The sequence below is a fragment of the Humulus lupulus genome, chromosome 5, assembly GCF_963169125.1.
Source record: "Humulus lupulus chromosome 5, drHumLupu1.1, whole genome shotgun sequence".
In the NCBI taxonomy this organism is placed as follows: domain Eukaryota; kingdom Viridiplantae; phylum Streptophyta; class Magnoliopsida; order Rosales; family Cannabaceae; genus Humulus; species Humulus lupulus.
Genome location: NC_084797.1, coordinates 18341720 through 18356043, shown reverse-complemented (window position 1 = coordinate 18356043; position 14324 = coordinate 18341720). Strand labels below are relative to the sequence as shown.

At 33.3% G+C, this 14324-nt stretch overlaps 3 protein-coding genes across 3 annotated transcripts; 2 read left to right on the top strand and 1 right to left on the bottom strand.

The window, feature by feature from the left end:
- Positions 1-254: 254 nt before the first annotated feature.
- Positions 255-4825, bottom strand: LOC133778908 (cyclic nucleotide-gated ion channel 1-like). The gene is made up of 9 exons (XM_062218920.1): positions 4690-4825; positions 4332-4441; positions 3886-4213; positions 3593-3808; positions 3206-3501; positions 2783-2894; positions 2411-2656; positions 2118-2318; positions 255-982 (listed from the first exon to the last, which is right to left on the bottom strand). The coding sequence occupies exons 2-9, from the start codon at positions 4367-4369 to the stop codon at positions 482-484; spliced, it is 1938 nt and encodes a 645-aa protein (XP_062074904.1). The 5' UTR covers positions 4370-4441; positions 4690-4825; the 3' UTR covers positions 255-481.
- Positions 4826-7972: 3147 nt separating this feature from the next.
- LOC133778907 (uncharacterized) lies at positions 7973-9098 on the top strand. Its single transcript, XM_062218919.1, has 3 exons — positions 7973-8093; positions 8179-8298; positions 8347-9098. Exons 1-3 carry the CDS (start codon positions 7973-7975, stop codon positions 9096-9098), a joined length of 993 nt encoding a protein of 330 aa, XP_062074903.1.
- Positions 9099-9152: 54 nt separating this feature from the next.
- On the top strand, positions 9153-10313 carry LOC133778905 (uncharacterized). The gene has a single exon (XM_062218918.1). The coding sequence runs from the start codon at positions 9153-9155 to the stop codon at positions 10311-10313; it is 1161 nt and encodes a 386-aa protein (XP_062074902.1).
- Positions 10314-14324: the final 4011 nt, after the last annotated feature.

Genomic DNA, 14324 nt, shown 5'->3' with positions numbered 1-14324 from the left:
TAATTGAGGAGATAAAATTAAAAGATCATTTAATTCATTTTAACGTTATCAAATAATTATATTAAAAATGAGGTGTCTTAAATTAGTTGGTGGGATAGAAATGAAACAATACTGACTAACAGATATATTTTTTTTTCAATATGCCTTTGAATGTATATACATTTTAAATGTATAACGTCATTGGACAAAAGAATTAAGATTTAAGTGCAGAAAAAAATATCAATGTAAGCCATTAATTGTAAAATAAATGAAAGTGGTCAGCTAATCATTTGTTTTTCTATATTCTCTTAAATGAAAAGACAAGAGGGAATATTCAAGCACATTCAGAAAAGTCAAACAATGTTAAAAACAGAAAGATAATATAGCAATAACACACGGCACACAAAGTATAACAAAGTTGGGAGAAAACAAGGTGCAATTGAAACCGGTAAGAAATAATCAATTGGGAGTAGGCACATAGAAAGACAACACACAAAAGTAGTTAATTGGACAAATTAGTGGGCCGCCGGAGTAGACCAATCGTCCTTGGCATCCGAGACTTTGTGGACATTTCCGGGAAGACCTTGTTTGTCCCTGGGAATAATGCTTGCAAGTCGATGGCTTTAAGAACAAAAGCTTCAACTTTTGTATGGCATTTGACGTTATATGTAGCAATGGGGAACTTGGCATCACTGGTTTTGCTCAATTGCCAGTCTAGAAGTTCTTTTCCATAGTATTCTTGACCCTCGATCTCGATCGATATCGGTTGTGCTGCTATAGTACTGCTACTACTACTTGTGTTGGAGTCATTTGCTGGGACTATGGATTGTTCTGTGTGACCAGTTGTGTCATTGTCTTCACCTCCGTAGCACCACATCACGCCTCGCGTCACAAAGCACATAAAATCAAGTGGTTCTCCCTTTGAGATTATAACGCTGTTCTCTTCGAAGATCACTGGCTTCAAAATCTCAATGGTTTTGTCCATCACATCTTGAAATTTTTCCTTGCCAACAGAAAAAAAAAAGTATATACTGTCAGTTTTTACTCTCATATATATATATATATAGAGAGAGATATGTTTATGTAAATAAATTCATAATTATGACATTATTTAATTCCCTACCTAATTAATTTTATTTCTGACCATCTAATTATTTAATGATCATTGTAACCATCACACCCAACACCATTTCAGTATTGATTGATTAACTAAGTATATGAGGTTTCACATATTTTATTATGTTTTATTTTAAATAAAAATAAGTATAGGATCCGATATTAAATTACACTCGAGAATATGTCATGTTAACTAGTGTTGGACACTAATGATACCTATTAATAATACTCATTATTAATAAAGCACTTAGCATGGGCCACATTAGCAGTCTTTTATTTTTTTTATTGGCTACAATTAACTTTAAAATGTCAAATTATAACAAGCAACCAATCTAAAAAGGGTTTACATTTTTTTGGACTCTGTATTATGTTTCATTACTTGTTTGGACCTTGTATTTTGACAAATTACTTTTTGAACCCTATGTTTTGTAAAATGGTTAAAATAGAACCATAAACTCAATTTTGATGAAGAAAAAATTGAATATAACAACACAGTTTTTAAGCAAAATGATTTTATTTTTGTTCTGAATTGTTAGTTTGGTAAATTATTTATGATTTTAGTTAAGAAAACATTAACCAAAATCGAGTTTGTTATTATATTTTACAAAACATAAGGTCCAAAAAGTAATTTGTCAAAACACAGAGTCCAAACAGGTAACGAGACAAAACACAAAATCCAAAAACATATAAACCCATCTAAAAATTACACAGTTGGGAAAGTCTAGCATTTTTGTTAATAATAACTAAAATTACTATTATGAATACGTCTTGTCAATTGATCATTTCTAAAATGATCAGATTGTTACCAAAGGCACTAGTAACTTGAAACCAAGTATTAAGGGAATTAGATGCATATTTTGCCGTTGTGGTGTTAGCACTACTTGATTAAGGTTGTCGTAATATTTAGTAAATAAAAATTTGTATAGAGAAAGATGATAAAAATGAAAAGAAAAGGAAACTTACAATCCTTAGGATAGGCTGGCAAAGGTGTTTCTTTAGTAATATGGTTTCTTTCATAGAACTAGAAAGAACACCAAGCACATTGACAATATTAACATCTTCTCTACTTCGTCTTCCAATCTGCATAATACACTTTGCTTAATTTTGAGTCTTATCTCATTGGGGATGTCATTAGCTTCCATCCATTTTCTTACACTCTTGCGTTTCCTCCCCTCCTGGTATATGTTCCCGTCAGCTATGCATTTTTCCCACTCCCCAAATTTCTGTCGATCCAAAAAACAAATGATTATTAAAAAAATATTTAGTTAATTTGTGAAGCCTGTATATAATATTATTAACTACAATTTAAACTCACTTCCTCTAGGTCTGATTCCTTTACTTGTGGGTTGTCAGCCAAAAAATCTTTGAGAAGATCGATCAGATCATTGAAATCAAATTTATCATCTTCTTTATTCAGTATTTTCCTAATATTTCTTCTGATGCATTCCTTCATTGCACGTTTGCTCTCATGGTTTTTCGTCATCTCATGTATTTCACCTTCTCTCTTTCTTAGACTCTGTTTTATGTCGTTTGATCTCGCGCTATCCAATTGCATGTATGTCTGTTCTCACGTGAATAAAACAGTCATTCAAATTAATTTCTAATATGAATTCTTGTAAATATTTATGAAGTTTCAAAAAAAAAAATGTATAACTATGAGTAGAAAACAATAACAAAAAAAGAATACCTGTAGATTTCCAATTAAGTACAAAAATATGAGTAAACCCAGGATAGAAATAATAGTCGCGAAGCAGGCTTCCCATAAGTCACTGCTGGTTTCCAGATTTGAACCAAAAGAACTGCAAAATATATGTATCAGAAAATACTGCTGTAGATTCTCTTAAATATACGACTTCCTACCCATTTTCAAAAAAATATGGATGATGTAGGGTGTTAAAATTAGGATTCAAATAAGTTATTGCATTCATATATAAATATATATATATTTCAATTTTATACACACATGCAACTTAAAAAGCCTTTTCAAGGGACATATGCCAGAAATTCCCATAAATATATATATATATATATATATAAATGTTTGTATGAAAATTTATACTAGACTATTAAAAGATGAGCTAATAATTATATATATATATGTACTACAAACCTTAAATTTCTGAGGCCCCACCAAAAGGACAGCATGTACTTTTTCATAAAATCGGTTGCGGTTCCAATCAAATTAGAGGATATGGCAAAGGCAAATATTCCAAAATCTTTTTCTACATCTTCAGATAAGCTTGTTGGGCAAGACTGATTCAGGTTTGTTAAAAATTGATCGGTCGTAGAGTTTGCGCGACATGTAAGAGCATGCGAAGCAAACTGTCGATTATTTGTACACGCGTACTCCAACCAGCATACTTTCAGTCGTTGAATGGAGAAGTAGTACCAAAAGGACCCAACTATCTATTTTATATAATAAACATCAAAATGAAATAATTCAATATCGGAAATAATTATTAATGACTCAATTCAAAAAGAAAGTGGAATTACTTACATGACTAGCAGCAATATATAGAAAGAAATTGAAGGCACCTTTCACGAATACACGATCAGCCATAGAATCATAACTCCAATTGAGCTCCATGGATGATCTATAGATTGGGATAATTCTTGGCACATATTGGAACAGAATAAGTATGTCCATAAATCTCATATATTTAGTCCAATGTTTCGAGCATGATACTGTGGGAAACAAAGCCATAACTATCACCTGTAAATATATATATATAGTACGTGTCAGTGATCTTAAATATATATATATATATCTCTTGAATTTTTAATAAGTACCTGTGGGAGGGGAATAACAGCAGAAATGACAATAGCTATATCAGATTTCTTGTTTGAACTCCAATCAAATGTATCACTACTACGGGGCTTCAAATAAAAAAGTCGGAAGATATAGAAGAGATCTAGCACAGTTCTCAAACCAGGAACCACAAATTTCAATACTGGGTCCATTCTAAGGCACTTCCGATCAGGATCTATGACCGGAATATAGAAGAAGAATGGATCAATTACGATAGCAAGGATGTGTGCCATTAGAAACAACTTGTTCAACGATGACTGTCTATAGTTCTCCCTCTTCAGCACATCGTCTTCCTCTTTCTGCTCATTACTGAGAATATATATGTATAATAATCTCAGCCATGCATGCAATAATTAATTATATCTACAATGGATCATCATATGAGAACAATCACTTTATGTAATAAGATTTAAGATAATAAACTTACTCCACTTTTATAGTTGTACTTTCATTTCTATTCGCCATAGCTTAAGAGCTTCGGTATATAATATTATTGGCCAAGTAACTTCTGAGTTAGCACCACAAATATCTTCCCTGCTATATATAATAATGAAATCTTCGTGTTAACAAGTATATATTGTAATTATTTCCCTAAAACATCAAGATTTATTATCTCATTATTATGACTAGAAAGCTCGACATATCATAAGAATATACTCCATAAATGGGTTACAACATAATAAATTCTAATGAAAAAACGAATTAATATTGTATGCAAAAGAAATAATTAAATGAACAGAGAAGATGAGAAGAGAAATAACCTCAGAAAGGTTGCTGTCATTTACCTGGGGGAAGACTACGTGAGACTAATAGCTTTAAAATCAATTATATGATTGATTTCTTCTGCAAAGAAGATATAATAGACCTACATACATAGATATAATGATGGATTTCTTCGGCAGAAAAGATTCTATTATCGGTTTCAATAGTGAATACTACTGCTACTACTACTACTCTTTTTGGTATTATAGAAGCGTGTCCATTTGCTGATAAGATCTTCTTTTATAAGGAGTGTAGTGTCTAAATATTATGAAAATAATAAGTCTGCACACAAAATATGCATGTACAAAAAGAAAACACTCCAATGAATGTTGTAAATTTGGTGCTAAATTTGGTTCAAAAAATGAGTCAGTATTATATTTGTCTCAATTTTTATAATTGTATTGGAATGCATTTGATTCAAATTAACTTTAAAAAATCAACAAAGTGATGTAATTTTTTATTAAAAGTATAATAAAAAATTATTAAATGAATAAAATTTAAAAATATTTACATTAATATAATCAAAATTAATTGGTAGCGGAAGTATATATATAAAAAAAAACGATATTTATTATGGGCTAAATTTGGCTTAGGGTATATTTAATGATAAATTTGACACAATTTTAGTATATGTTAAATTTGACACATTTTCAATCATTATTAGAGTCTCATTTTGTAAAGATGTGCTAAAAATGGCAATATACCACTTTTATAGCTCTCCACTGATGTGTTATTGTTTTTTAAAACAATGAGTTTCAGTTTTGATAAATGTGATTGACTATGTTACACTGTCACGTCATTGTGTGTAATGTTAGAGTGTATATTTTGAGTGTGCATATCATTAATCTTTATTTAAAGAAAACTCACTATTTAAAAAAAAATAACATCACATCATTGTTTGTAATGTTTTAATATATATTTTGTGTCAAGATATCATTACTTAAATAAGATTAACTCATGACATTCTATAAATCATAACATTCAATAAAAAAATTTGGCAAAAAAAACAAAAATAGAAACACATCACTTTGTATGATGTTTTATAGTGCATATTTTCTGATTACTCAAACAATATTAACCCATGACATTCTATAAATCATAACATTCTATAATTTATACAGTGATGTGATGCTATTTTAAAAAAAAAAAGCATTTTAGTACATATATTTTGTGTCTACATATGATTACTCAAACAATATTAACCTATGAAATTATTTAAATCATGACATTCTATAAAAAAAATTTGTACAATAAACCAAAGAAAACTAACAATTTTCTTCTTAAAAATATTTTATTTAAAATTTCGAACCTTTCTCCAATGAAAATATAAAATAAATAGATATTTCGAACCTCGTGTAACACATGAATTCGAATCCTAATTTGAATCACTCAATTTCTTCGATCTGCAAATATTCTGTCTTACTTGAGAACCCTTGAAACCACTTTGTAGAATTTCTCTTTAGGATATTTCTTTAATTTGCTGTCTTTATACCTTACTTATTTAAGCCTTCATATATTTTAAAACGGAATATAGATTGAAGTTATAATAGTTAATCTCATAAGAATAAAAAGGTGTCCACTTTAATTATAAGATAGAAATTTCCAGAATATAAAACGTAAAGCAACCAACCTATCACTATCCCTATAAGAATTATGATTACTTGTTTCTTTTTATTCTTTACAGTCATTTGATATTCCATTAATTTTGACGTGAACGTACTTTAATTGGCCCAAATGTCTCTCATTTGGAGGCATCATTTGTATACATGGGCTTCATATTCACTTGGAGGCTTGCTCCCAGAAATATAGTCATCCCACGAGCCTTTTATAATCCCGGCGGGCAGGGGTGACCCAATATTTAACTTTAGTTGGGCGAATTTTTTTTAATAATATAATAACCCAAAAAATATTAAAAATATAAATTACATAAATAAGGAAAAAACATCATTGGTGAGATTTGACCCAAAAAATGAGAAATAACCCCAGAAAGGTTGCTGTCATTTACCTGGGGGAAGACTACGTGACACTAATAGCTTTAAAATCAATTATATGATTGATTTCTTCTGCAAAGAAGATATAATAGACCTACACATATATATAGTGATGGATTTCTTTGGCAGAAAAGATTATATTATCGGTTTCAATAGTGAATACTACTGCTACTACTACTACTCTTTTTGGTATTATAGAAGCGTGTCCATTTGTTGATAAGATCTTCTTTTATAAGGAGTGTAGTGTCTAAATATTATGAAAACCTTTTCCAAAAAAAAAAATTATGAAAATAATAAGTCTGCACACAAAATATGCATGTACAAAAAGAAAGGGTAACTCCATGAATTAACCCTTTTTCACCATATATTTATAACCATAACCCTTCGTTAATGTTTCTTACATTAATGACCTTTTAGGCACTTAAAAAGACATTAATACCCTTCAATAGATATTAAGTTGTTATCTCTTTTATTTGTCTTGCACGTACCTAGCAGCCATGGAAATGATCTACTCTCACAAAATATAGCAAACACATATTCTCTCTCAAATCATCAAATCTCAAAGGTCATCACCATTTTTTCGCACCAAGATTTAGAAAGTGACGTTATCTCCCACATCTCTTTTCTTCTCACTCAAGTTGAAGAAGATTAAATAAAAATCATCTCTCAAACTTGAAGAAGATTGAACATTTGATTTGATAATGAGTAAGTATTGTTTTATTTATAGGTTATGGGTGTCTTGTGTAATAGTTTAAATAGAATTTTGGAACTACTATACACTAAAAAATCTGTGAAAAGAGATAATTTTATGTTGAGATGACGAATTTTCGAATGATTTTCGCGATTTAAGTCACTGTGTTCACACTTTGTTCACACATTATTCACACTTGGTTCACATTTTCGCAATTTTGGTCACTGCGTTCACACTTTGTTCACACATGATTCATACTTGGTTCAGACTTGGTTCACGAGTACTTAACACATGATTCACATTTGGTTCACATATGATTCACACATGATTCACACTTGGTTCACACATAATTCACACTGGGTTCACACACAGTTCACACACTGTTCACACACGTTTCACACTTGGTTCACACATGCTTCACACATGCTTGCTTCACACATGCTTGCTTCACACATTTATTTCTTATTTCTTTTGGCTAGTTTTACCTAATAACCTTTGGATTTCGAACCTTTTGTCATATGTTATGCAGGTCAAACACATATAAATATTGTGGTGTTATATAATGGATCGTGGGAACAAGTTTTGAACGAAGGTTGGTCATTTAGTGCTAAACAAAGCAAGGGTATGAAGGTGCCAAAGACTATCACTTACAATAGTCTTGTTGATCAATTGTATACTTTAATCGTAGCTGACAAGTCTCGTATTGATCTTGACTTAAATGTAATCTATCATTTTGGAAGTAAAGGTATCCCTATGTGTGTCTACTATAGAGAAGAGAAGTAATGATCCTTTGGTTACTAAAACACGTGAGTTGTATACTATTCCTCCAGTTGAAACCAAAGTGAATGATGATTTTTGCATTGATGGCAATGAAGACAGTTGTGATGATGATAATAATGATGCAGATGGCAATGAAGATAGTTGTGATGGTGATAATAATGATGCAGATGGCAATGAAGACAGTTGTGATGATGATAATAATGATGCATTAAGCTCAGATGATAATGAAAATATTGATAGGTCTACCTGCAATGATGTACTTGTGAAGCATAATTTACAACAGTCAACCTCCAATGAAGTATTGAAGATCCATGATTCCTCAAATAATAGAGGTCGTAAAGTAAGACAGGTTGGCGAAGATAATCTATGGAGTACTCCACTTTTGTTGAATCAAGGGGAAAAAGGCTCTACTTCAGCCTCAACAGCTCAATTACTGACATCTTCTTCGAGTATCAATTCGTGGGAAATAAAAGAGGGTCAAATATTTGAGAACAAGCAAGAGTTGAAGATGAAACTCCATCTTTATGCATTAAAGAAAAACTTTGAGTTTAAAGTAAAGAAGTCTGCGAAAAATATATGGTGTACAGTATGTGTTGATGATAAATGCAAATGGAGGTTGAGGGCTACAAAATTGGTTAATTCCAATATGTTCGAGGTTCGTAAATTTTTCGGTGAACACACATGCTCATTGGATGTTCGACATAAAGATCACTGTCAGGCATCCCCATGGCTTATTGGACATGTCATAAGGAGAAAATTTGAGGGTGATGATGTTAATTACAAGCCAAGGTCAATTGTAAAAGATATGAGTTTATCATATGGAGTTCATATGAGCTATGCTAAAGCTTGGAGGTGTCGAGAGCATGCATTGGCTTACATAAGAGGTACACCAGAATCATCATTTCAGAAACTTCCCTCATTTATATACATGATGGAGCAAAAAAATCCTGGAACTGTTACTCATTTGTAGATGGACAATGAAGGTAGGTTCAAATATTGCTTCATGGCCTTAGGTGTTTCTATAATGGGGTTTAAAACATATATTCGCCCAGTTATATGTGTAGATGGAACCTTCTTGACTACTCGGTGTGGAGGTACTTTGTTATGTGCCATGGGACAAGATGCTAACAAGCAAATATATCCAATTGCATTTTCAGTAGTTGACTCAGAGAATAATGACTCATGGTTGTATTTTCTACTGAGGTTGAAGGAAGCGATTGGTGAAGTGGAGAATCTAGTATTCGTGTCTGATAAACATACTAGTATAGCAAGTGCCTTGACTAAAAATTTTCCTAAGGCACACCACGGTGCTTGTATACATCATGTTAGCATGAATATCCGTGCGAAGTTCAAAACTGACCATTGCCATGAAGAATTCTTCCTTGCAGCGAAAGCTTATAGAAAGCGAGAGCTTTTACGCCATTTTGAGAAGATTAAATTCAAAGATCTTGCAATTGCTCAATACTTAGAGAATCAAGTGGGTTTTGAAAAGTGGGCTCGTTCTTTCTTTCCTGGTCATCGATATAATTTAATGACTACAGGTATTGCCGAAAGCTGGAACAATGTCATTGCTGAGGCACGTGGGTGGCCAATTACTTGTCTCATGGAATTTATGAGGCACACTTTACAAAAATGGTTTTTCGAGCGTCGAACTGCAGCATCAGCGGCTACAAGTCCTCTTGCCACAGAAGTGGAAGCTGATTTGCGAAAGTTAGCAGACAAGTCCACTACCTCGTTCTCTTTTCCGTCTAGTCAGTATGAAATAACAGTATTGGATGGTGATCTTGATGGAGATGTCGACCTGAGGAGGAAAACATGTATTTGTAGAAGATTTGATTTGACAGGTCTTCCTTGTGAACACGCTCTAGCTGGTGCTCGAGATCGTGGCATTAGTCCATATAGTTTATGCTCCAAATTCTACACAGTTGAAGCGTGGTTGTCATCCTATGGTGGATCTGTATATACGCTGGGTAATGAAGAATCTTGGGTGATACCAAATGACATAGGAAGTATGATGATAGCTCCTCCTTTAGTGAAGCAGAAGGCTGGTCGTCCAAAGAAGAAACGACATTTATCAAAGGGTGAGAAGAATAGCAAGCAACATAGATGTAGTAAATGTGGTGTCCTGGGCCACGATCGAGTGACGTGCACCACTGTTTGTCCCCCGCCATCTAGACATGCTTAGTTTGTACTTTTATTGTTTTACTTTGTACTCTTCAATTGCGGAATTTGAATTTTTAGATTGGTTCAGTAATACGACTTTTTGTGTTAAAGTTTGTTGTTTCGGACACACCTAATTCTTATTCACACATAATTCACACCTAATTCACACATAGTTCACACATTATTCACACATATTTCACACTCGGTTCACACATAATTCACACCTGGTTCACACCTAATTCACACATAGTTCACACATAGTTCAATCCCGGTTCACACATATTTCAATCCTGATTCACACTTAATTCACACCCAATTCACACATAACTTAATAAGATAAAAGTGACAAAGATTTATCCATTCCACTATTAAGATGAAATAAACGAAGTCATTCAATACCATTTAATGAGATGAAGTTGACATAGTTTCTTCATACATTCAAAAGTAAGATACATATATTTAAATAAAAGACAACTATGTTTGTAAGTTATGGTAAAACAGATCTACACAAGTCTTTTTTCTAAAGAAATCCATGTTGTTGTCATTCACTTCAGATAGCGGTTTTTTGGCTAGCAAGTACTCCAGATGTTTGATGACATATACCCCACAATCGCCACTGCAAAGGAAATAAAGTTTTTTAATTATTGGAAGACCATATTGATTATTGGAAGACCAAAGTCTTTTAATATAAATATGGTTAACAGAGTTATACCTAGTTTTGGTCTGTGGCACTTTTTCTGTGCCAAGTCTTGTGAACTCAAAACGCACTTTCTGTGCTTGTAGTTGGACATCTTTCCTATGGCTTAACAGCCCACTGGATTGAATTAGAAATGATAGCATTTTTCCCCATCTGCTCATTTTATTCTCAAACTCCTTGTTGGAGACCACAGTGATATCAGAGTCATAAGCTTTTATAAGACAGTTTGTCAATGATATCTCTAACAACACCCAATGTGTCCCAGAAAAATTAATTGGGGTAAACACTTCGTCAATGTCTTTCCAACTCTTTTTGAAATTGTTATCATCACCTACCAAGTAATCAAGCACTTCTTGTGGCCAAATGTAGCTTGATTTGATTTTCTTCTTGTTGAATTGTTCCCAATGTGGTTCGAAGAATTGTTGGAACATAGAATCCGCGATGGTGAATCTTTCGGAGTAAGTCTTCTTGTAAGTGTACACTCGTTCTTTCATCAACCCTAAAGCTGCATCAATGTGCTGCATGCCAAATATTATAAGTATATATAGATTCAAATTATTTATATATTTTAAAAAAAAATTATTTCAGTAGTCTTACAAGTCCGTCCAGCCATGTACGTGGTGTAAGTAGCTGAATAAACCATTTCGCAGTGCACGAACCATCCAATAGAGAAATACGCTTATCATTCTTTTTTAAACCAATTACCCATTTATTAAAACGTCTCATTTGCTTTTCGTCATATGGCTGTAGGGGATTAATTTCACAACGATCAGTTACAATTGTCTTTGCTTTCTTTTTCTTCTTAGTTGGATCAGTAAACTCGGAACCAAAAATTCTTTTCGTTGGAACCCTCCTTCTCTTGAATTCCACCCCAGCCATATCTCCAGGAGATACCACCTTACAGCTAGGGCTATCTTCTCCAACAACGTGCTCCATAATAAATGTACGGTGTGGTGAAGCAAGATGTTCATCTGATAATGAATCCTCAGAATCACTACCTTTACGTTGCGAGAGCACTAATTCAATTAGATAATCCAACTTCTCCTCCATTCTTTGTTGGTTACTTTTCAAAGTGTCAATATCAGCTAACAACTTTTCATGGTGGGTGTTAATTGGAGTTGGTATCTCTTTCTTGTCTTGCTCGTGACGATGCCCATCTGCTACATCGGGCTTTGTGGGAGATTCCTCACGTTCTTCCCTTTCAAACTCCAATTCCACATCATCGTCTACAAAGCTAATAACACGTCCCATGAGTAGTTCATCTGGTCCTTGAATAATAGAGTCATGAAATTCTTTCTCTTCGGGTCTTGGATTGAGCGTGGCCTTCACAAGATTCTGCAACAAAATAATAAATTAATAAAGTATAAACATTACTTATAAATCACAAACTCAAATAAAATCTTAACGACTTACACTTTTTTTCTTAAATACACCTTCAATATCTTTCTCTTTCAGCATTTTATGCGCTGACCAGCTAAGCATTCTTGGAAAGGCCAGGGGTTGTTGATCAGCAAATGCAGAGAACTTTGTGAAAATTTCATAGGCCCAATATTGCAGAGCAATGGCATAACCATAAATTGTGTACTGAGGTGCTGGCCTTTTTCTCTTTTGCTCAACATTCTTCAAGTATTTATTCCTTAGCCTTTCCATATCTTTTGCCAAGCCGAATAATGTCTTCTCATACGATAATCTCCCCCAAGGATAGTTGAAGAAGTCATCTTCATTTTCCACCATGGCAAGGACATCAATGAAGCATTTCTTCTTTGGTTCACTAGGTAATAAAAGAGAGTCTACCAAAAAACATAGACCTAATTTCCATACGTCTTCTTTCACATCGCACCTTTTGAATCCATCTTCCAACTCTTCAGAAGACAAACATTCTTTATTGTTCAAGTATGTCTGGAGAAGTCTTTTACTCTTGGTCATTTCTTTATTCTTTGCCTGATCCGGAGAAATTCCACAATTCAATCCAGTGATCAAACCAAATTCACTAATTCCAAACCTTGTATTCTGACCACAAATATTAAAATTCAAGCAGTATTCGTTCTTTCCTCTACCAACAACTCTCCTAAGCAGTAACTGGTGAATAATAACTCCAGAATATTGTAGAGGCGGAGCTAAGAAGAATTGCTTGAATGGTGACTGTTTCGCTCGTTCCAACAAGTCAAATGTCGTGAACTTTGCTATTATTGTACTCATAATGCTCCCTCCCCTATACGCAGCCTTTGCTGGATAATGCCTTTCAGTAGGAAGCATGAGGAGTGACATCTGAAAAGGTAAATTAAATAAGCGCTTAATACATAACTCAGATATATTCACACTTTCTTCACATACGGTTCACACATTATTTACACATGGTTCACACATGGTTCACGCATAGCTCACCCAAATTCACACCAACCTCACATAGTTCACACACAGTTCACACATAGTTCACACACAGTTCACACATAGTTCAATCCCGATTCACACATATTTCAATCCTGATTCACACTTAATTCACACCCAATTCACACATAACTTAATAAGATAAAAGTGACAAAGATTTATCCATTCCACATTTAAACAACTTTTACAACAAGAGTAAAAATATATATTTTCGGTAATACATTTGTGGGGTCATATAAAAATTTACTATTGAGGTACATTTTATGTACACTAGTTTAGAAACTCTACAGCAACCAAATCACACCAAAACCAAAATACCAAATACTGCAGCAATGACAAGTAAAGAAAACATAGGGGAGTTCAGAGCATAAAGGTCTCCTAAGTTCATTTTGCTAGTCTTGCCATCTCAATTCGCTATTCTGAAAGAGTTACAGAGCTTCTCTTCTCTCTTTTTCTCTATTCTCTACCTTTTTCACCAGCCATCTACCATACAAGCTTTCCATAACTCAGCCAATCATTTGCATCAGAGGTGTAATGATTAAAACACATCAGAAAATGATTGCCAAACCAATTCTACAGCCCCACGTGTACCAACTGCAAATTCTAGTTGTCACCTTAATTTTAAACCACCTTGGCTGCAATTGCAGAACCAAATGCAACTCTGGCCAGCATTGCCATAAGCTATGTCTTACTCTTGACAACTTAGTACATATGGTAACTAATGTGAGAGACATCCTTAAATAACATTTATTATAACTAAAACAAGTCTAATCATAGTGCATACCCCACAACAACCAGAATATTATTTCCTCAAAAGTTCCCAAAATACAGTCCCATTCCTCATTCTAGTCAACCTTTTCTTGGTTATATTAAAGAAATATATGTATATATATTCATGATTTCAGCTGAGGCCATACCATAATACACATCACTTAGAAATTATTTCAA

Coding starts and splice junctions, on each gene's coding strand:
- LOC133778905 (XM_062218918.1), top strand. CDS start 9,153: ATGGGGTTTAAAACATATATTCGCCCAGTTATATGTGTAGATGGAACC.
- LOC133778908 (XM_062218920.1), bottom strand. CDS start 4,369: ATGGCGAATAGAAATGAAAGTACAACTATAAAAGTGGA. Junction 3,809..3,885: donor CTGTTATTCCCCTCCCACAG/GTACTTATTAAA, acceptor ATATATTTACAG/GTGATAGTTATGGCTTTGTT. Junction 2,319..2,410: donor AGGAATCAGACCTAGAGGAA/GTGAGTTTAAAT, acceptor TTGGATCGACAG/AAATTTGGGGAGTGGGAAAA.
- LOC133778907 (XM_062218919.1), top strand. CDS start 7,973: ATGAAGGTGCCAAAGACTATCACTTACAATAGTCTTGTTGATCAATTG. Junction 8,094..8,178: donor CTATCATTTTGGAAGTAAAG/GTATCCCTATGT, acceptor CTATTCCTCCAG/TTGAAACCAAAGTGAATGAT. Junction 8,299..8,346: donor TGATAATAATGATGCAGATG/GCAATGAAGACA, acceptor CATTAAGCTCAG/ATGATAATGAAAATATTGAT.